The 23,208-nt window shown below is 43.6% G+C and overlaps 1 protein-coding gene across 1 annotated transcript in view; it reads right to left on the reverse strand.

The window, feature by feature from the left end:
* Positions 1 to 6,574: 6,574 nt before the first annotated feature.
* Positions 6,575 to 23,208, reverse strand: part of KCNK13 (potassium two pore domain channel subfamily K member 13) — a 69,568-nt gene continuing 52,934 nt past the window's right edge. The window contains exon 2 of the mRNA XM_081173963.1: positions 6,575 to 9,442. Coding sequence (XP_081030089.1) covers positions 8,520 to 9,442 — 923 coding nt within the window. The 3' untranslated portion in view covers positions 6,575 to 8,519. The remainder of the gene's footprint in view (positions 9,443 to 23,208) is intronic.

A 23,208-nucleotide genomic window follows, 5' to 3' on the forward strand; every position in this document is an offset into this window, starting at 1 on the left:
AGGCTTGGTTCAGTCAGACTCGAGTATACACTTTCAGAGTTAATGAAAGTGGTACCTCGGTTTATGAACTTAATCCATTCTGGAAGTCCATTCTTAAACTGAAACCGTTCTTAAACCGAGGTGCACTTTCCCTAATGAGGCCTCTCACCGCTGGTGCCCTTCCACCGTTCGGATTCCATTCTTAGACCGAGGTAAAATTTGCAAACTGGGACACTACTTCCGGTTTTGCAGAGTTCGTAAACTGAATCGGGCTGTTCTTAAACCGAAGTACCACTGTATTTCTGCTAAATGAGACACCATAACTGCTAGAGGGGCATGAAAATTTGTGTCCCGGGCTTTTTAGACTCATCTACCTATGTACTAGGGACGCGGGTGGCGCTGTGGGTTAAACCAGTTCGAATCCCCGTGACGGGGTGAGCTCCCATTGCTCGGTCCCTGCTCCTGCCAACCTAGCAGTTTGAAAGCCCCTCAAAGTGCAAGTAGATAAATAGGTACCGCTCCGGCGGGAAGATAAATGGCATTTCCGTGCGCTGCTCTGGTTCGCCAGAAGCAGCTTAGTCATGCTGGCCACATGACCCGGAAGCTGTACGCCGGCTCCCTCGACCAATAAAGCGAGATGAGCGCCTCAACCCCAGAGTCGTCCGCGACTGGACCTAATGGTCAGGGGTCCCTTTACCTTTACTTACCTATGTACTATCTGGTGCATTGGTTGCCAGGTGTGAAATATATTGGCATTCTTTTCAGCTCTCCTACTCCACTATTTGGGCCATTAAAGTTAAAGTTCATAATTGTTAGGAAAAATAAAGGAAACAATTCACATCCCCATATGATTTTTTATGTTTTCTAAGTATTCTTTTGTATATGTTATACTTCAGCACAGCAGCTTGTAACATTCTGAATGCTGCAAAAAACCCCCACAAAACTCTGCCAAGCATCATTTGAAACACATTTCAGCTTGTCCCCCTGCAGAAATGTTTCGAACGCTATATTTAAACAGAAAGATTTTCTAACCATGTCACCTTTGTTACATTTCCTCTATTGTAACCATTGTTTAAAAAGCAAGAAAGATATTTAAAGTGTACCTGCTGCAGACCACAAGCAGGCTACTCACTGAAGTTTGCTTAAAAGATAGGGGTAGATCAATTCAGTTATTTTAAAAAGCATTGTAAAAATAATACATCTATAATATTTTAAAGGGCATCTTGAAGAATAGAGATGGGCTCACTGAAACATTTCTTGAAGATCAGATGAAAGATATCCAGTCAATCTTAACAGGAATTCTTTGTTAAATTTCTGACGTCAGACCCTTCAGAACATTAAAGGTAGGGTTGTAAATTCTAGCATTGGCAAATTCATTGAAAATGGACAGCGTTTTCTCATTTTCCGTAACTGTGCAGTTAATGCCATCCACACCCCTGACAACCCCAAGAGTAGTCTTAGGACTTGCATCCCACAAATTGCTCCCTAATGCAAGTCCCTCTGCTTACTTTTCCCATTTTCTCCACCTTGCCTTGCTCTTTGAAAAACTCTTTCAAGCCAGGTGCTAGAATTGCTCAGGAGACAAACAAAATCATCACAAGGGTCTCAAAAGGATGCAAGACGAGTCGGACCAAAGGCCCCATCTTCGTACAGCATCCTTTTGGACTAATGCAACAGCTTCCACATTTGTTTCTGGATTGTGAGCCTAGCAAAAAACTAAGGGCCAAAGTACACGTTACATAAACACATCACTGAAACAGACATGTAGGATTTTAGGAGTCCGGTAAGCTGCCTTACACCAAGTTAGACCATTGATTGGTGCATCTGATTCAATATTGTCTGCACTGGCAGGCAGTGACTCCCCAACATTTCAGAAGAAAGACTCTTCCAGTCCCACCTGAAGATGCTGTGGACTGAATTTTGGACTTCTTGCACACAAGACACATACTGAGTATCACTGAAAGTGGCCCTTCCTCTGAACTTTCATCAACTGAGGATAGAGTAAAGGTAAAGGTAAAGGTACCCCTGCCCGTACGGGCCAGTCTTGCCAGACTCTAGGGTTGTGCGCTCATCTCACTCTATAGGCCAGGAGCCAGCGCTGTCCGCAGACACTTCTGGGTCACGTGGCCAGCGTGACAAGCTGCATCTGGCGAGCCAGCGCAGCACACGGAACGCTGTTTACCTTCCCGCTGGTAAGCAGTCCCTATTTATCTACTTGCACCCGGGGGTGCTTTCGAACTGCTAGGTTGGCAGGCACTGGGACCGAACGGCGGGAGCGCACCCCGCCGCGGGGATTCGAACCGCCGACCATGCGATCGGCAAGTCCTATGCACTGAGGATTTACCCACAGCGCCACCAGAGGGTAGAGTAGAGGTGATAATTAAGGAGATCAGAGCAGGTATGAAGGGAACATTGAACCCTTTCCTCCCTTTTGGAGGCAAATCTGCCTTCTGAAACTTGCAGCATGGGGATTCTATTGGCACCAAATTCCCCGCAAAGATATTTGTAGGTTTTTTTTAGGTTTTTATTGTGTTCATTCAGATACCAACCCTGCTACAACATAGAATGTTGCCAGGTTCTGCATAGCAGCATTCAAAATTCGTCGGTTGATGACCTGTGCCACAAACTAGATTTAATGAACACCCATATCAGAGTGCTTTCTAAATCGATAGTCATAACCTTTTATATACTAAGCTATTATGCTCTTCCACATCCATTTAATGCTCCTAACCCTCATTTAGCTTCTTTTAGTATTTTTTATATACCTTCTGTTTTAATAATTTTAGCTTTCCAAAACCTTTTTACAGATTTTAAATGACTGTACCCCACTCTACTTCTGCTGGTCTATGACTGTAATAAGGATTTGATTGATTATTGTGTTCACTGTACTACGTTTTAGTATGGTGGTACCTCGGGTTACAAACACCTTGGGTTACAAACACTTTGGGTTATAGATTCCGCTAACCCGGAAGTAGTACCTCGGGTTAAGAACTTTACCTCAGGATGAGAACAGAAATCGTACGGCGGCAGCAGCGGGAGGCCCCATTAGCTAAAGTGGTACCTCAGGTTAAGAACGGTTTCAGGTTAAGAATGGACCTATGGAACGAATTAAGTCCATAACCGGTCTATTGTGTTTGTAAGTTTGTAAGTCACTTTGAATAATTTCAACAACTAAACAGACACCATCATGATCTAATGAGGTCCCTGCACATGTGAAGTATCCCTGTTTTAAATAAACAGTTCAAAAACAGTTGTAATGACTAAAGGGATGCAGCGCCCAGTAGCTATAATTCTGCCATCAAGAAATGCAAACATGGTAAGGACAGTTTGTAGGCTAAATGTTTCTTCACTGAGCAATGAAAGTGAACAAGCTCAAGGTGCCTCAGTTTCTTTCTCCTTGAAGTGAACTTTCAGATGGATGGAGTATAATTTGATTGCCTCCAAGTTTTTTTTCCATTCAGAGTAATTTGCATTGTACACTTCACCTGTGTAACAAGATCACAAAGTGCTGCTTGTCGTGGCCTGCTGAAGCTTCTGTCTGCACACCAATTTCTGCAAGTTATCCAGTAGAGTTAAAATATTGAAGGAAGGCAACTGTAAACATTGCTTGCGCTATTTTGAGCCACATGACAGTAAAGACTCTTAATGGCATTAGGTGGAGTGTGAAGCTCGGATCAGAATGTTAATGTTTCCACAATATACATTAAGGACTTTTTCTTTCAAAAACACACAAAAAACTTCAATCCATGGAAAGCTGCATCTTTTCAGGGCAGGTGTACCAGGTGCAGCTGGCATCCTTCCCCAGCATTGCTAATTGCTAAGGGGTGTAGTAATATAAAGGAGGTTTTTTTAAAAAAATGCCCTGTACCCTCACGTCACATAAAATACTAAGGCTACAATGCTAACTGGGAGAGGGCACTGTGGATACAAAGCTGGTTTTTCTGACTTGTCCTATGCCCTGCTGGGCTCTGTGTGTGTGTGTGTGTGTGTGTGTGTGTGTGTGTGTGTGTGTGTGTCTGTTTGCATTAAAAATGTTTCCTCTCCCATTGGTAATAACAGAAGAGAAAGATTTAGACACATTCAGAAATGTGTTAAAAATTCATTCAAAGGTTTGTTCAGTGGTGACGTGTTGAGTCTCTAGTGTCCTTCAGCTTGCCCTCAGCTGCTTCGTAGAAACCTGAAAAGTTCAAGGTTGGAAATCTAGCTTTTGGTGATACCACCAATGGCAAAAGGGGTCAAGACCAAAGAAGCTCATTCATTGTTCAGGGTTGATCTCATTTTCATGTCATCTTCTGGTAAAAGGTAAAGGTACCCCTGCCCGTATGGGCCAGTCGTGACCGACTCTAGGGTTGCGCACTCATCTCGCTCAAGAGGCCGGGAGCCGGCGCTGTCTGAAGACACTTCCGGGTCACGTGGCCAGTGTGACGAAGCTGCAACTGGCGAGCTAGCACCAGTGCCACACACGGAAACGCCGTTTACCTTCCCGCTATAAAGCAGTCCCTATTTATCTACTTGCACTTAGAGTGCTTTCGAACTGCTAGGTGGGCAGGAGCAGGGACCGAGCAACGGGAGCTCACCCTGCCGCGGGGATTCGAACCACCGACCTTATGATCAGCAAGTCCTAGGCACTGAGGTTTTACCTACAGCGCCACCCGCGTCCCGTCATCTTCTGGAGTTAGTCCAAATTTTTTTTTGGGGGGGTATATAATTTTTATTAAAGATTTTCCTGGTTTACAAAAGTACATGCATTGTCTCTTTTTTCAGGTTGTAAAGTCTTTTCTACAGATCAGTTACATTTGGTATGAGACATTAGTGTTGTGGACGGTATAAGGTCGGGGAAGAAGAAAGAGGGGAGAGGAGGGGTGGTGAAACTTCTATTCTTTTACATAGTGTATGTGTGGGGTTTTGTGTCAGCATCAACTGGATAGGTTCTCTTTCTCTTTGTTTATTACATAAAACGTTTGGCTTTTATGTTGCAGCAGGAAGAATAGTGGTGCTTGTGTCTTCCTTCTTAGAGGCACTGAGTCAAACCCTCCCTATTTCTTCATTCAATGACTCTTTCCTACAAAACCTCTGGCTTATCCTAAACAGAATTTGCTTGCCTTTGTGAACTCACAAGCCAATGTCCAAAGCACATAACTGAAAAGCCTTCCATTCCCATACTGCATTTTGGATTCAATTTCAATCCATTTTTTTGTTCAATTACTGCCATGCAAACTTCATCAGTTTTAATAGCTTTGCACAGGAGTAAATGAATGTGGCTCTGATTTCCCCCGCAACCACTTCTTTTCTATTTAATATCTCTGTTCTCTAATGTCCTCCAGCCATTATTGATCCAACCAATTTCCTGTTCCTGTCTTTCTCTCACCATTAAAACCATTCTCATTTAGGTCCCCACCTGTTCATAATGAGCACTTGGGTAGTTTCATTTAGCAGAATTAGGAGTTTCCATCTTTCCTAATCAAAACCCTGTCATTATCATCACCAAGATATGTGAACCAAGTTGGGGATGAAGTTACATGAATGCTAAAAAGGAACTTGCCAAAGCATTTCATGTCCAAGGACACTTGTGATAAACCCTTGAGAAGTTGTCACTGGAATCCGTGCCAAATCAAATTCATTTGTTGTTAACCATTTACTGTATGGCACAACCCAAAGGCCTCAAAGAGCTCGCATTACAGTGGTACCTCGGGTTACATACGCTTCAGGTTACATACGCTTCAGGTTACAGACTCCGCTAACCCAGAAATAGTGCTTCAGGTTAAGAACTTTGCTTCAGGATGAGAACAGAAATCATGATCCGGCGGCACAGCGGCAGCAGGAGGCCCCATTAGCTAAAGTGGCGCTTCAGGTTAAGAACAGTTTCAGGTTAAGTACGGACCTCCGGAACGAATTAAGTACTTAACCTGAGGTACCACTGTACAGTGTATGCACACAGCTTGGTTTACCTGTTGCAGTTTCCCAGATGCTTAAGCCAACCCATTTTTGTGAGCAGAGGGGTTTTCGATGTTACTCCTGATTGCTGTAATAACAGTATTCCTGAAGGAGCATCTCCACCCCCATTGTTCAGCCCGGACACTGAGGTCCTCCTCCGAGGGCCTTCTGGTGGTTCCCTTCCTGTGAGAAGTGAGGTTATAGGGAACCAGCCAGAGGGCCTTCTCGGTGGTGGCGCCTGCCCTGTGGAACACCCTCCCATCAGATGCCAAGGAGATAAGTAACTATACAGCCTTTAGAAGACACCTGAAGGCTTCCCTGTATAGGGAAGTTTTTAATGTTCAATGCTTTATTATGTTTTTGTATATGCTGGAAGCCACGCAGAGTGGCTACGGCAACCCAGCCAAATGGGTGGGGTATGAAGAAGAAGAAGAAGAAAGTTTTAACTGTTTTAATGGATAGGTTGTATTCCTCACAGAGGAAAACAAAATCAAGGCTTTATACTAAAAGTGCTCTATACTACTATTCCCCCCCCCACCTAATACTTCTAAGGATTATACTTGCCATTCTTGCAGCTGTGTCGTGTTGGTGGCTGATTGCCATTTTGTGATCAACCAATATCCTGAAATCATTTTCTCTGCGGGTTGTTTTCAACTACTAATCGGCAGGTAACAAACATCTTTTATTGTTTGCTTCCAAATACATGGCCTTACATTTTGCAATGCCCATTTTCGTTCCATTTCTATCATTTCAGTTCATGAGGCCATCCAATTAGTCCCACGTAATTTCTCAGTCCTTTGGAGAATTACAGTACCTTCTAAGTTAGGGTCATGTTCAGGTTGCAACAGCACACTCCCACGTTCTTCCTGTGGTTATTAATAAAAATGTTTTCATAAAGCAGGCCTTAATACGGTTCCCAAATGACCTCTGCTAGCATCTCCTCTCCAAACTGAAACTTTTCTGTTTCCCAAACTCATGGTCTTATAAAGTTATAAAGCTACAGCCTAGATAATAAAATCTCAGTGTTACATTTCTCCTGTTCCTTCCTAGCGGCACATTATATTTTGGCTTGACTGTAAACAGCAAGTCTATGAAATTATTTTGACATGTGTTTGTTCTTGATCATTTCCATGCTTTTCCATTTTACCACCCCTGTTGTAGATTTTGGGAAAGTCACCTTTTTGCAGAGATCTATTGATGGTAGTGATAGCAGCTATGGATCAAGTTTCATAATAGGAGCACTTGCATTTTAAAACCTGGGTGCCTGGTGACTCTACGGGATTAAACTTAAATTTAATCTAGTGTGTTTTATGAAGAAGAAGAAGAGTTTGGATTTGATATCCCGCCTCATCACTACCCGAAGGAGTCTCAAAGCGGCTAACATTCTCCTTTCCTTTCCTCCTCCACAACAAACACTCTGTGAGGTGAGTGAGGCTGAGAGACTTCTCTGAAGTGTGACTAGCCCAAGGTCACCCAGCAGCTGCATGTGGAGGAGCGGAGACGCGAACCCGGTTCCCCAGATTACGAGTCTATTGCTCTTAACCACTACACCACACTGGCTCTCAGTGGTAGAATATTTTTCCTTGTGAGGCAAAGTTTTGCTATCAGATACATGTGATCCTAAAGAGGGCTTTTTTTTCCAGCCAGAACTCAGTTCTGCCACCTCTCAGGTGGGCACCATTGCCATTCTAAGAGAACGAGGGATGTGATAATGGTGAGTTCTGGCACCTCTTTTTCTAGAAAAATAGCACTGATCCTAAAATGTGCAATAAAACTTCTTTTTTTTGCACACAGACCCACACATGATACCACTGCATGCAGATCTCCAGATTATGTCTTCCGCACATGCCACACAGTGTAGGATTCCAATGCATGCAGAAAGATAAAAGGTCTGGGCAGCTGAGGGAGAAGAGATCCACTTTCCATCTCCAAATGGAGCACACGACTCAGGTGGGCTAGTCACTCTTGGACCCAGTAGCGAATGACTGTTCACTAGTGAAATCAAAGGCAAGTGGCTATTTCAGGGGGGGGGAGAGCCCTAACCTGGTGTTCTCCAGATGTTGATGGACTACAACTCCCATCATTCCTGACCACAGGGATCAGCTGGGGCTGATGGGAATTGGAGTCCAACAGCATCTGAAAACCACAGATGAGTCACTGCTGGGCTATTCAGCTATCCACCTAAGCGGTTGCTTCCTGCACCTTCCGACACACACAGTTGTTCTTGTACCGCACTTTCTGGTGCACAACATCTCTGGATTGGGACTACTACTGCAACTTAAACTGCTTGCTCTTCTGAGCATTTACAGGACTGAGGTGCCAGCCAAAACAAAGGGAGCAACGCATCTGCATGTTTTCTCTCCATTTCCCCTTGCTCCTAACTCAGACCTAAACTTAAATACATGCTGAAGAAGCTTGTTAATTGCAGCTACACTACATGACACCACTGGGATGTTCTTTGGCAGGGTCTGCAGGGCAAGGGTGGATTGGTGGCACAGTGCAAAATGCAAGAGGTCCAAACTGCCAGCAACAACACTAAAGGCACCTCTTCTCAAGAGGTGGCCCACTCAGTTAGTTCTGTCTCTGTGATGACTTTTGACCCTTCATTATCTGTTACCCAGTGATCCCCTCCCAGCGTGGATGTCTCTATCCGTACTGGTCTCTGCCAGCCTGTTGTTCATAATGCCCAAAGCGCCTACGCCGCCAGCAAAACCGTTTTGTCTAGAAGCGATGCTTGCTCTGGGGCAGCCATTGGCACTGTCGGACAACTGTTTTTGCATGATGGCTAGTGACACTTTGTTAGACGCTAAGAGGTCTTTCATCGAGATCATCTCGCCGGACAGCCTGCGCCCATCTGCCTCGCTCTCGAGGACACCATCCGACTCGATGGATATGTTGCGTTGGTTCCGGGCAACTCCCGGCACCACAACATTCCTTCGCGACCGGAAGAGTTTTCTTTGGCACCTATGGCACGTGCTGTCCAGTTTCCTTAATATCCAATTCACAGACTGTTTGATGACAATGGAGATCACGTTAAAGAGGGAGTAGATGCAACAAACCCCCATGAGTACGAACAGGAAATTGCCAAATTGGTAAAGGCCTCGGTTCTCATAGTGGGTGTTCTGGCCACTCACCAGGTCGCCAAAGCCAATGGTGCTGAAGGCCACAAAGCAAAAATAAAGCGAGTCCAAATATGTCCACCCTTCCATGGGAGAGTACAGAGCAGAGGCACAACAGGAAACAATGATGGACGCAATGCACAATATAAGCATGACGTAATATACAGATGGCTTCCATCCTGCCAAGCTGTCCACTTCGGCGGTCCCAGGAGTGTGATGGCTGTCTTGGGCAAGGCCCCCCCTCCGCCTCAGTTGCCTCTCGCGGCAGGACTTCATGACATAGGCTATGATGGTGATCAAGCGCTCCAGGAACAAGTTGAAGAACAAAATGGTCCCTGCACAGCCTATAAGGCCATAGAATATGAGGAAAAGCTTGCCTGTGACAGTGGCCGGTGTGGTCATGCCAAAACCTGGAAGACAAAAACAACAGGGGAAAGTCACATGGGCAAGACTTCTGAGCAGCACAGAGGAACAGGCAAAAGGGAAAGGGAAGCCATTTTAACACAAGAATCTTTATTTATGTCTTTTGTGATTTTATTTTGTGATTTTATGTTGTGAACCACCCTGAAACCTGTGGGAACAGGGCAGTATACACATTTAATAAATCATAGTCGTCATCTTTAGATGTGATCTCAGTAACAGATAGGAATCATCATAATCATCCATGTAACGTTCTTGAGTGCTTCATAAACTTGATCTAGTATTTGTTACAACAGCCCTGCAAAGGGTATTATCTCCATTTCGCAGATTGGTGGCTGGGTCTGAAAAAGTGTGGTTTGCCCAATGGCACCCAGTGAGTTCATGGGTGAGCTGTAAATTGGAGCTGGGTAGCACCAACAAGATCTGAGAGGCTCTAGTCTAGTCATTCATTTGTGGATGGTTGACTTACTGGGATCCATCTCCTCCTATTCTTAGAGATTTAGAGATTAACTTTAAATGACTTTAAATGACACATTTATCTAAACTGCTCGTACTGTTTCTTCCCATTTTATTACTGTATTTTTCTGTGCATTGGATGAGGCTTTTTGACACAAAAATCATGTAAAAAAACTGGGGTCGTCCAATACACTGATAGTAGCATGGGGGGGGGGGAAGATGCTGCTGTGTGACAGGAGTGATCTGGAGGCACTGGCTGGCGGCGCGCAGCTTCCCCCGATGCCGCTGCACGTGGGAAGCACTCCCTGAATCGTTTCCCGCGCACAGCGGCAGCTGGCTGGCTGGAGCGCAACTTCCCTCAATGCTGTTGAGCACAGGAAACGATCTAGGGAGTGTTTCCTGCCCACAGCTACATGGGGGGAGAGGCTCCACAACTTTGGGCCATCTCCCCTCATTTTCTTAAAACTGAGCCCCCCAAAATAGGGGGGGGTCTTATATATGGGGGCGTCTATTAGACGGAAAAGTATGGTAAGTTACCTGCTGGTCTTTTCCATCCTTCTAGGAAGAATGGGCTGGAGGTCACATACACTATTTGGAGGGTAGGTGGAACGGCATTATCCCCTGCACTCATCCATTCCACTATAATTTAAAACAAAACAAAAACAGACCCCATAGTTCCCCCAAGAGGGGTTCTAAAAGCCCTAACGGTGTGTACTCCCTCACACAGTTAGCAGTTGTGCAAAAGGCCTCCCTGGTTTGATCCCTGGCTTTTCCAGGTAGGGATGGGACTCATCTGAAATCCTGGAGAACCTCTGTTGGTCAGATTAGACCAGGAGAGAACATCTGGTTCTCTCCAGATGTTTTGTGACTATAACCGCCATCACCTCTGAATGAGGCTGGGGCTGATGTGAGTTGTAGTCCAACAACATCTGGAAGGCACTGTGTCGGATACCCCTAAATCAGACAACAGTCAGCGAGATGAACCAATGGTTTGACACAGTACAGGGTAACTTCCTGTGTTCTATGCATCTGAATGTGGTGGCATACCTGTAGTACCTAAAGTAAAGTAGATGGCTATAAGCAGCAGTATCTTTTCTACTGTGAATTGTCTCTTGAGGCAGACTTGCTAGGCTTGTGCACTTTAAGGAGAAGAAAACATCCCCCCCCCCATTTCTTTGGATATTTGGCAACAGTTATATATTTACCTATATTTATTGTTGAAGCTGCTTGCTGTGGTTATTTTTTGTTGATTTAAATATCTGGTGGGGCCAAAATAACAGCATATAAATGTGAAAATCAAGCAATCAGTCAGAGGCGACCAGACTCTTTCAGATCAATCAAAACTATGTGCAGACATTTGTTTCAGTTCACTCCTAGTAACTTTAGATTTTCAGCCTTTGTCTTCAATTCAATCAGAGCATTTGGATTTAGGTCAAGTTTGTGCTATAAATCTGCTTCAATCTAGTACAGTTGCTTGGTATACTGTCATTTATATCATGGGACATAGTTGCTCCTCCTGGAATTGCTGCTTCTTTTTATCTCGGCGGCTTCCAAATGCTTGCTGGCCATTTTTTGTCTCCTCCCCAGCATAAGGAGAACTTGGGATCCGCAAAGAAAATAAGATTTTTCTTTCTCCCCCTTTTCCTAGAAATGGAACACAGTGTCCCAAGTCCTCAACTTTGAGATTAGAAACTGACATGGGACTTTACAAAACTGAGGCCCTTGTTGGTAGAGAAGAGAGCATAATGATACTGAGACAGTTACAGTTTATCTTACATTTTGTCACCCTGAAAGTCTGTAATTTGGGGAGGACAGAGTGCTAGGCTCCCTTTACTTTCCCAGAGTTTGATCTACGGTAAGTCATTGCCTCCTACGCTTTTGCTAAACTAACAAGGCAGTAGATAATATTCACCAAAAAGCACATCCCTTATTGCAACGTGATGTCTTTGTTCTGTACATTGAAGAGTGTTAGGAGTTTCCTTTGAGCTCCTGTCTGCGGTCTCTCTTGGCAAGGTTCCTGTGCTCCATTAATTACAGCAATGTTCATGTGGGTGTGTAATATGCTAAGCAAAGTGTATTTGAGTTCTGTGTTGTTAGCCAAAAATAAACAAATCCCTAGATTAATATAGGAATTAGATACTCAAGAGAGTACCACAACTTATATTATTACACTCAGTTTTATTCTGGTAATTTGTATCTTCATTATTTTTGGTGGGTAATGAAGCATAGAGCCACTGTGGTGTTGTGGTTAGTGTGTTGGACTAGGAGCTGGGAGACCAGGGTTCAAATCCCCAATGGACCACAAAGCTCACTGTGTGAGCTTGGACCAGTCATTGTCTCTCAGTCTAACCTACCTCATAGGGTTGTTGTGAGGATGAGAAAAGAAAAGAAAAGAAAAGAAAAGAAAAGAAAAGAAAAGAGAGAACCATGAACCACATGGAGCTCCTTGGACGAAAGACAGGATGTAAATATAATTAAGTAAATCATTTTTATGCCGGTGCAAGGCAGGGGTTGTGTTTTGTTGCAGCACCTTGATTGCCCTCTATCTTCTTAGAAGCAGTCCATTTAATTGGGAGAACTAGCTTGATTGTCCAAAAAGAAGGCTGATCACTGAAGAATTGATGCTTTTGAATTATAGTGCTGGAGGAGACTCTTGAGAGTCCCATGGACTGCAAGAAGATCAAACGTATCCATTCTTAAGGAAATCAGCCCTGAGTGCTCACTGGAAGGACAGATTGTGAAGCTGAGACTCCAATACTTTGGCCACCTCATGAGAAGAGAAGACTCCCTGGAAAAGACCCTGATGTTGGGAAAGATGGAGGGCACAAGGAGAAGGGGACGACAGAGGACGAGATGGTTGGACAGTGTTCTTGAAGCTACAAACATGAGTCTGACCCAACTGCAGGAGGCAGTGGAAGATAGGAGTGCCTGGCGTGCTCTGGTCCATGGGGTCACAAAGAATCGGACACGACTAAACAACTAAACAACAAAGCTTGATAGTAGCTGGAAAGTCCCTTCAAAAATTTCAAAATTACCTCCCTCCCCAATTCCGCTTTCCTATGAAGAATGAAGAGGTCAAATGAGCAGATAGCACAGGCACTATATGTTATGATTTTTGACTACCTTGAGTATTGTGAATGGGTCTATCACCAGACAGCTGACTGGTGATCATGGACTTTAGGTAGAAAAGCTGCAATTTTCCTTAAAGGCTGTTATTATCCTTTGGGTGTCTCAGCCTTCAAATCTAAATTAGGCCACAATCAGAAGTTTTAGCTGGATTTGGCTGAAACTGGGACAAAAGTGCTATATGGAACCTTAAGCATCATCAGCAAGTATATTGCCTGCTTTAGGAGTAAAATTGCTTCTAAAAACCCTGGGTTGGTTAAAAAAGCTGAGTGTTATGTTGGTTAAAGGAGCATAGGGACTTTCCCTTCCTCACATAGAGCTACAATTCCCAAAGTGGTTTAACAGTCAAACTCTCTTCCCAGGGATGTCTGATACCATAGTATTTTTGTGGCTTTACTGTAGGCTTCCTCAACCTCAGCCCTCCAGATGTTTTGAACTACAATTCCCATCATCTCTGACCACCGGTCCTGCTAGTTATGGCTCATGGGAGTTGTAGGCCAAAAACAGCTGGTGGGCTGAGTTTGAGGAAGCCTGTTTTACTGCATATGGGGAAAATGAACATCTTACAATTTCTGGCAACAATCAAGTTTTACCAATGTACAAATGCATTGCCTCAGGTCGGTGTCTCCAGCACTGATTGTGCAGTGGGCCAGAGGGCAGGGGAGCGCATGCCCATACGCGTTCACACATGCTATTTCCTGCACACTTCCGGGTCAGAGGAGCACCAGAAATAGCTTGTGTGCATGTGCACAGGCCTCCTCCGACCCGGATGTGCACCGGAAATATCGCATGTGCAAATAATGCTTGCGCATGTGCACAAGCTGTTACTGGTGCTCCTCCGACCTGGAAGTGGGCAGCCGCGCAATGCAGTGCTGGTAAGAGCGGGCGGCGGGGGTTGCCGCGAGCTGGATAAACGAGTCCCTTGGGCCTTATCCTGCCTGTGGGCCTTAGTTTGGGCACCCCTGAACTAGATGGTCCTTGTGGTCCCTTCCAACTCTATGATTTTATGATTCTGTGCTCTGCTTGGAAACCTGCACAGCAACAGATATGGCAAGACAATGCGAATCTCTAGTGTTCTCCCATTACAAGGAAACTGACCCTGTGAACACCCTGGAATGTTCTCCTGCTTGGCGAAAAGAGGAGCAGATCTGTTTCATAAGAACATTCACCCAGCATCAAGATTTCCCAGACTGAACTCTTTTGTGTCTCAGTTGATTTCCTGCATCAGCCAGGGAGGTTGGACTTGATAGCCTTTGAGACACACCAGAGTCACCAGGGTCGGAATGTAATTATTTCAATTCATTTCCATTTCTGCTCGTGGTGGACCTGATGATATCTGCACGACTGTGTGGCGCAGTTGTTTCTTTGTCTTTGTTCTTACACAAAGGAACACTGCACTCACTTTTTAATAACTGGGCTTTTTTAAAAAAGACTCCAATTTAAATGATGCATGCACACAAACAAACATGTAAACAACTGGATACCCTTTCGCTTGATTATTAAGCAAAATATGCCTGCTAGAAGTAACATATGAAACATCCCCCGCACTGAATTAAACACCTCCGCTTCTTTATCAGAATATTCTGTCAGCACAGAGAAATGGAAATACAGGATGCTAAAAAGTATCAGGTGTTTGACGATGGGCTCAAGTATGATGAAGTGAAGATAGCCTTCCTTTTCTCATTTACAGAACCATTACTGCTAATCTGTGCTCATTTTCAGAGAAAAATGAGCACATTTGCACTAGTTCACATCCACATGGGCGAAACTCTCCTTCCTTGCTTGCTTTGTTATTTGCCAGATAAGGCCACAGTCACACACCACATATTTAAAGCACCATGATGCTACTTTAAACAGTCATGGCTTCCTCCAAAGAAGCTGTAGTTTGTTTATCTAGCTCACTGGTGGAGAGCAAAGCCACATTAGAAAGACAAAATATTTTTGCTCATGTTTGGCTTTATAAATTAGTTATTAAAATACTGCATTAATTATGTGGCACGTAGCAAGCCAGGAAAATACTCCAACAACTGAAAATGCAACACACCCACGATTTATCCAAACACTTCCTTTCCAAAATGAATTGTGCAGCTTCATGCCAGTGTACTACTCAATAACTCAATTTCCCCAAACGCTTTGATTAAAAACATATTACATGTTCAAAAGGAGTGTTAGGAATGCCTCTAATGTATGCTTCAGAACACGCATGGAACACATTACATTTCAAGTTTAAAGCACCATATAGCATTCCAGCAAGAGCCCAAAGGGGTGTTGTGGGCAGGTGTAGGAAGTATAGATTAGGCAACCAAGAATCAGGACCATGGAGAGCTCAGACTTTGATTTAAGACTGGATTACATACAGTATATGACTTGCAGGCATACAGTTGCTCCTGCCGTGTTCTGGTGGATTGTTTGCTTATAGACTGTCCCAGAACAAAAATCTATCCAAAAAAACCCAGCAGAAATTAAATACAACACTAAATGTTAAGATAAAAATGTGAACATAAAATGCAATATTATTACTATCCACCTTGGTAGCTCAGTTGGTAAAGCATGAGGTCAGGGGGAATTTCCCATCTGGTTCTTGGCCAGGAGTGGCTATTTTGTACGGTTTTATTGTTTTAAATATATCAGTTAACTGTTGTTGTTTTTGCTGTTTTCATCGCCTTGAGACAGTTGCATAGAAGGCTATTCCCATCTGGATTAACAGAGATCATATGTAGAGTCATCTTTCAGAATAGGTATTTTTTCTCTAATATGTATGCAGGTATGCTCTATATGCAATTACTACTTGATTGTAAATAGAACCTCAGGGTGGTTTTCAAAAAACCCTTCATGCATTCAAATTAACAACTAAAGAAATTACAAAATTACAAAATAATAATTCAAATCTACAATAAACTAAAAACAGATGAAAACTTCAAAATGAGCATATTAAGATATGTTTGTTATTATCAAGAGAATAACAATCTCGTTTATAAACAATGCATGATGCTGCTCTTAGGATACCTATGATTTATAAAATGCCTTAAATGACGAGGCTGTAAAAAATGAAAAGATTTTACATCACTGTAAAAAAATGAAACTCTGAACTCACTTTAACTGAAACGAGGCTGCATTTTAATGTTGTATTTTAATCTTGTTTTTAAGTTGTATTTTAATCAATTGTTTTTATACCTGGTGTTAGCCACCCTGAGCCCGGTCTTGGCTGGGAAGGGTGGGGTATAAATAAAAAAAATATTATTATTATTTATTAAAGGTAAATTAGGTCCAGTCGTGGCCGACTCTGGGGTTGCAGCGCTCATCTCGCTTTACTGGCTGAGGGAGCCGGCGTACAGCTTCCAGGTCATGTGGCCAGCATGACTAAGCCGCTTCTGGCGAACCAGAGCAGCGCACGGAAATGCCGTTTAGCTTCCCGCTGGAGTGGTACCTATTTATCTACTTGCACTTTGACGTGCTTTCGAACTGCTAGGTTGGCAGGAGCAGGAACCAAGCAACAAGAGCTCACCCCATTGCGAGGATTCGAACCCCCGACCTTCTGATCGGCAAGTCCTAGGCTCTGTGGTTTAACCCACAGCGCCACCCACGTATTATTTATTATAACCCCTTAATACTCTTGCATCACCCCTCTTAGTTCTGGCCAAATGATCATGTATAAACCAGAAAAGAAAGTTCACATTTGCACAGCAACACGGGAAGCTGTGAATAACCAAGAAGAGTTGACAAAGACTTGTGAAGTTTCAGGGCTTGTCCCTACACGGTAACAGCTGTTAGATAATAACCTCTAAAACCTGACTGAGTCAACAAGTCCCTAGGCCATGGCTTCTCAGATATTGACATAATGTCTGGATGCAGCCAGTAGGGACTTTTGGTGTGGCCATCAAATCATCTATTCACTTTGACTGGCATGGAATATGACTGTGCTGTGATCATACCACAGCCATCACATTGTCCTGTGGCCTCATAACATAGCATCAACCCTGCTGGATCAGGCCAATGGCCCATCTAATCAGTATCCTGGTCTCACAGTGACCAACCAGATGCCCATGGGAAGCTAACAAGCAACAGCTTTCCCCCCACTTGTGATTCCCAGAAACTGACATTCAGAGGCACAATATCTCCAATAGTTGGGGCAGAACATAGCCATTACTACTACTAGCTGTTTGTTTATTTATTAAATTTGTATACCACCCTGTACCCATAGATCTCAGGGCATTTGTGTCTCTTATACTACCTAAGTGGTACGTTTCCGAGCACAATTCAAAGTGTTGTGCTGACCTTTAAAGCCCTAAACGGCTTCGGTCCAGTACAGTGGTACCTCGGCTTACATACACTTCAGGTTACAGATGCTTCAGGTTACAGGATCCGCTAACCCAGAAATAGTACCTCGGGTTAATAACTTTGCTTCAGGATGAGAACAGAAATCGTGCAGTGGCAGCGGGAGGCCCCATTAGCTAAAGCGGTGCTTCAGGTTAAGAACAGTTTCAGGTTAAGAACGGACCTCCAGAATGAATTAAGTACATAACCAGAGGTACCACTGTATACCTGAAGGAGCATCTCCACCCCCATTGTTCTGCCCGGACACTGAGGTCCAGCGCCAAGGGCTTTCTGGCAGTTCCCTCGCTGCGAGAAGCCAAGTTACAGGGAACCAGGGAGAGGGCCTTCTCGGTAGTGGCACCGGCCCTGTGGAACGCCCTCCCACCAGATGTCAAAGAGAGAAACAACTACCAGACTTTTAGAAGACATCTGAAGGCAGCCCTGTTTAGGGAAGCTTTTAATGCTTAATAGGTTATTGTATTTTAATATTCTGTTGGAAGTCACCCAGAGTGGCTGGGGAAACCCAGCCAGATGGGTGGGGTATAAATAATAATAATAATAATAATAATAATAATAATAATAATAATAATAATAATAATAATAATTTAAAATATTTTTTATTAACTGGCCAATCACATCAAATTAAATCATATCACATAAATTCCGAATTACAAAGCCGAATTTTAAATTTTGTTGGGGGGACCCATATTTCAAGATCCGAAGGGGGATTCTGATCATCTTCTTGCTGCTGTGTTAATGTCCCAATCAGTCCAAGCAAAGTTCATAGTTCTATCCCATCTTATCTTGCTGTTTCCACATCACATCTTGTTCATATATTTTCTCTTTTTTCTTTATGATCTCTTCTGATAGTCTCCTTAAGCCGATAAACACCAATAGTAATAATAGTCCTGTGTGAATTTTCCGTTCTTCCAATCCTCAAATCGAGATGGTTTCCATATATCGTCTCCTTCATAGATAACATCACTCTTTCTATCATAGTCTTGTAAAGCTGTCGCTCTTAAGTCCCACTGAGGAGTTTAACCCACAATATATAAACAGCTCTATTTCTCTCTTTCTCCTCCCAGACTCAAGACCTCCGACAGAACTTCCCAATATGGTGACGGCATTTTTAACTGTGTCATTCCCAAGCTCTTACACATTCCACGCTCTTCTTAAAACGTGCTTTGGTTCGAAGGTTTATCTCCACACAGCCTTAAATCCACAGCTTAAGTCCTTAAAACGACATTTCTGACTCATAAGGGGAAGGGATTCTTGTTTAATCACATAGGGAAAGAAGGGAGAGTTTTTTCCCCCCTCCCCCATCAGTCATTTGCCGTACCTTGTCTTGGCGTATCTTCTCATGTTTTATTCTTATCTTGTTTTGTCAGAGATCTCTTCTGTTAGCAGTCTTTACTCCCCCTTCTTTCTTGAAACATGTGCATTCCTTTCATCCAAATTGTTTCCTTTGAAGTTCTGCATCTAGTGGCGCGAATCAGGGGCGGCGTTCAGGAGTGCCAAAATCCCACAGGAGAGCTTTGTGCCTAGTGCCCCCACCCCCACAAATTCGGGGGTGGTATAGGGCACAGCAGGCAAGGGCCGTCCCCCCCACAATCCTGGGGGGGGGGGGTTTAAGGAGGCTAATTACCCCCATCATAGCCTCCAAATTACCTCGTGTGGGTCGGAGAGATGTTATTGTCAGCCATCTTTCAATGCGCCCCCTAGTGGCCCCCTATTAGTACTACTACTACTACTACCACTACTACTACTACTAAGATTTTTTCCTTGGCTAAACCGACAGCCCCCGACAGCCCCCCACCCAAGGCCTAAATATTCTAATATGATCCAAAGCAATAGTCATCCCCAAAATTTGTTCCCCACAGGAACAAATTCCATGGGGAATTTGCTGAGGATCTTGGTGGAAGACTTAAGGATTTTTCTGCCCATTACAGCTGTGCTAGGTGCTGCATGATTTTTAACTGTATTTTTACAGACGTGCCATGGACCACTTGAATGAAGCTCATGGAACATTGGTGAGCCACAGATCAATTTGGGAACACCTGATCTAAAGAAAATATAACAGGGTTGTTTGCACAAATAGTTTCCCCAGGAGTAAAAATCACCACCCCTTAGAACAGGGGTCGCCAACATTTTGGGACCGGTGGCCACATATCAAATTTTGGGAGAGCTGTGGGGGTGCCAGCCACAAAATAGCTACGATGGAGAACGTGGCATCACACAAAATGAGCGAGACAACCACCTCTGACAAATTTATGCTTACTGCAGGAAGTCAGCTATGTTTTGATTGTGGAGATCACAGAATACTGATCACACACACAGTGTTGCTATCTAACTGGGAGCATTCCTCAGATGTGTGTGTGTGTGTGTGTGTGTACATCACACTCATTCGTCATTTCACATAAATTGCTTAGAAGTTACCCACACATTTTGTCCCATAACTTTCTTTCTAGGAGGGACAGAGACTTGCTTTTTTTTTTAATGAAAAATGAGTTTGGGAAACCTGCCAGTGGCACCAGTGAAAACCTTTGTGGGTACCAGGACACTTGAGGGTGCCAGGTTTGAAATTGTGACCCTTGCCTTATGGCTTAGAGCAGATATAAAACCAACTGAGAAATTATTAGTAACATATGCAGCAGCATCCCCCCTTATCTTAATCACAATTTATTTGACGTCTGTTGAACACTAGCTCTAATTGGATGCAACAAAATTCAAACACCCAGTCGGAGTAATTGGAAGGCAATTATATTTGCATTTCTGTATTTGTGTCAGACAGCAACATCATATGAATATAGAGATATTTAGTTTTGATTTCGACTTTGAGGAATAAATTAGTTCTAGGTTTTCCTGCAGATTCAAGCAGAAAATTTCAGCAGTGGAACAGCTACATATTAATTCTGTATTTGGATGTTAACAAACCACTACATTATCTTCCTAATACGACACCCAGCGGCCTAGGTTTGAACCCAAGGCACTGAAATCCAGTTGGGTTCAAATGTTGGCTCTAAACTTTGAAGATAAAAGTTCAATCCTCACTTTCTTATAAAGCTCACTATATGGGTTTTGTGAGGAGAAGCTGCCCAGAAGGAGAGATTAAAATCTAATAAACAAAAATAAGTGATAAATAATAATAATGTGTGTATACTGCCTTATTTATTTATTTCATATAATTTATACCCCACGATAAAACAACAACAACCCTGCATAATGAATAAATAAATAAAACTATATCTGTAAACCATGTTTTCATTTAATGAAAAAAAACTTGACAAATGTTCCTTCTTTTTCTATCATGTTCAAGTCTAAAAATCAAATAGTCTTCCATTAGTGGTGACTTGGATCTCTAAATTGTATGTATAGAATAGATGGGTTAAGTCTCCCTCTTTCTGGCATCTGCAACAAATCCAGAGCCAGCCAGCTTACTGTTATTGTCCTTGCATTAAATAAGAGCAAAGAAAGATGTGTGCTTGGGGACGCGGGTGGCGCTGTGGTCTAAGCCACTGAGCCTCTTGGGCTTGCCAATCACAAGGTTGGAGGTTCGAATCCCCATGATGGGGTGAGCTCCTGTTGCTCTGTCCCAGCTTCTTCCAACCTAGCAGTTGGAAAGCACACCAGTGCAAGTAGATAAATAGGTACCACTGCAGTGTGAAGGTAAACGGCGTTTCTGTGTGCTCTGGTTTCCTTCACGGTGTTCCATTGCGCCAGAAGCAGCTTAGTCATGTTGGACACATGACCCAGAAAGCTGTCTGTGAACAAACGTCAGTTCTCTCAGCCTGAAAGCAAGATGAGCGGCGCAACCCCATAGTCGCCTTTGACTGGAGTTAAGCGTCCAGGAGTCCTTTACCTTTACCTTTGCACAGAAACCTCAGGCTGAATGTGGCCTACTCTACATCAGTTGCTCTGCCCACTTTTGCCTCTGGTCCTGCTCACCACCAATATGAAGCTCCTGGAAGGTTGCCCATGAGAGACTGTAGCTCTTGGGCTGAAGAAGTTTCCACAGTAATTTTTCCTGCTTGCCTTCACACCCCGGTTTGTTCATGTTCTGCATGACCTATGATAGCTGAAACAGAACACAATACTCCAGCACAATATTCTTTTGAGTCAGCTACTTCCCTCCCCACTTTTTGTGCTGGACATTACTTACAAATGTATGTGATAAGAAAGGGAAATATTATGGTATGGGCATCTAGCTTTTAGATGCTTTCGAATTTTTGTAGACTAACCAAAATACTCTGGTTAATACTCTATGGAGTTTGCAGGATTTTCAAACACAGACCAAAAACAGATTGAAAATAAAATAAAATAGAAAAACATCACCCTGGATTTAATTTGTGGTGTGAATTATGACCATCTCCTGCAATTGTTTGAAGTGGTACTTGTCAAGTGATACATTTAATTTATTCCAGCTTCAGCTGGTTCATTCATATGATCAAATTCAACAGGATTTAATCTTGGGAAGAGTGCTAGCCTTAGTAATGCTTCACATTTATAGAAGCCTCCATGCACCTGTAGCAGTCTCCAGTTCCAAAAACTAGAACAGGTGCCCAGACTCCCCCTTTAACCTATAAAATGCTGTGCCCTGGGAAAGTGGAGATCTGCCATTGTTAACCTGCAAAAGTAGGTGGGACCAAAGCTAAAGGTGCAAATACCGTGAAACTCAGGTGATGCAGGTAGAGCATGATTTGAGCATACTCCTCCCCTCCTATTGTGTGGCCTGAATATATCTTTCTAATGTTTAGAACAGGACAAAAAGCAATTATTCTAAGCCTGGTTGGATGAAAATGGTTGCCAGTTGTCTTCCTGACACCCTCCCTTTCCCGTACGTGTTTGTCTTCACTGGATTACATGTTGCTGCTTCAGCTGCAGAGCATTTCCCTGAGATGCTTCAGAGTGTTTTCAGCATACAGTGGTGCCCCGCAAGATGAATGCCTCGCAAGACGGAAAACCCGCTAGACGAAAGGGTTTTCCATTTTTGAGTTGCTTCGCAAGACGAATTTCCCTATGGGCTTGCTTCGCAAGACGAAAACGTCTTGCGAGTGTTCCAATTTTTTTCCACTCCCCCCCCTTTTCTAAGCCGCTAAGCCGCTAATAGCCTTTTAGCCGCTAAGCCGCTAAGCCTTTAATAGCGGCTAATCCGCTAAACCGCTAATATCGCTAATCCGCTAAGCCGCTAATAGGGTTGCTTCGCAAGACGAAAAAACCGCTAGACGAAGAGACTCGCGGAACGGATTATTTTTGTCTTGCGAGGCACCACTGTATTTTCTAAATCGTTTGCAGTCCCCACCAACTTTATGTAACCCACTAATATGCTGTGCCCACAGCGCCATTCAGGTGATTAAGAAGGAGCTGGGGCCCCTGGGAATAAACTATAATGCTTGGGAGCTACGGTAATTTGTCGCATCAAATACAATATACCGAAGATGCTTTAAAACAGAAGAACTTGGTGCTAAAATTGCACGCCATGCTGCTAGGTGCTTTTTAAAGAGGCAGGCATCAGGCGCCCCTTTTCCTCTTCCTTGGATGTTTTGTATGGTTCTGTATGGTTGAGCAGGCTGCTCAGCTTATTCCCGGGAGCTGCAGGAATCCCTGCTGAGTCCCAAAACTTGATCCACAAATGCTGGAAATTCCTCCAGTGTTTCAACTATGAACACACCACTCTGACAAGTGACCTGGCTCCCTGAAGAGATCTGTCCCCTCACTTTGACGGATGCTTGAGCTGTTAAAATTTTTACTGCTGTCATAATTTTTCACCTGTACGCTAGAGAAATTTAGGGGGTGTTCCCCCCCCCCTTAAGGCTTCTTAAAACTACATGGAACGAAATACCAAAACTGAAAATACTGTTTC

Source organism: Podarcis bocagei (genome assembly GCF_964188305.1).
Source record: "Podarcis bocagei genome assembly, chromosome: 1".
Lineage (NCBI taxonomy): Eukaryota > Metazoa > Chordata > Lepidosauria > Squamata > Lacertidae > Podarcis > Podarcis bocagei.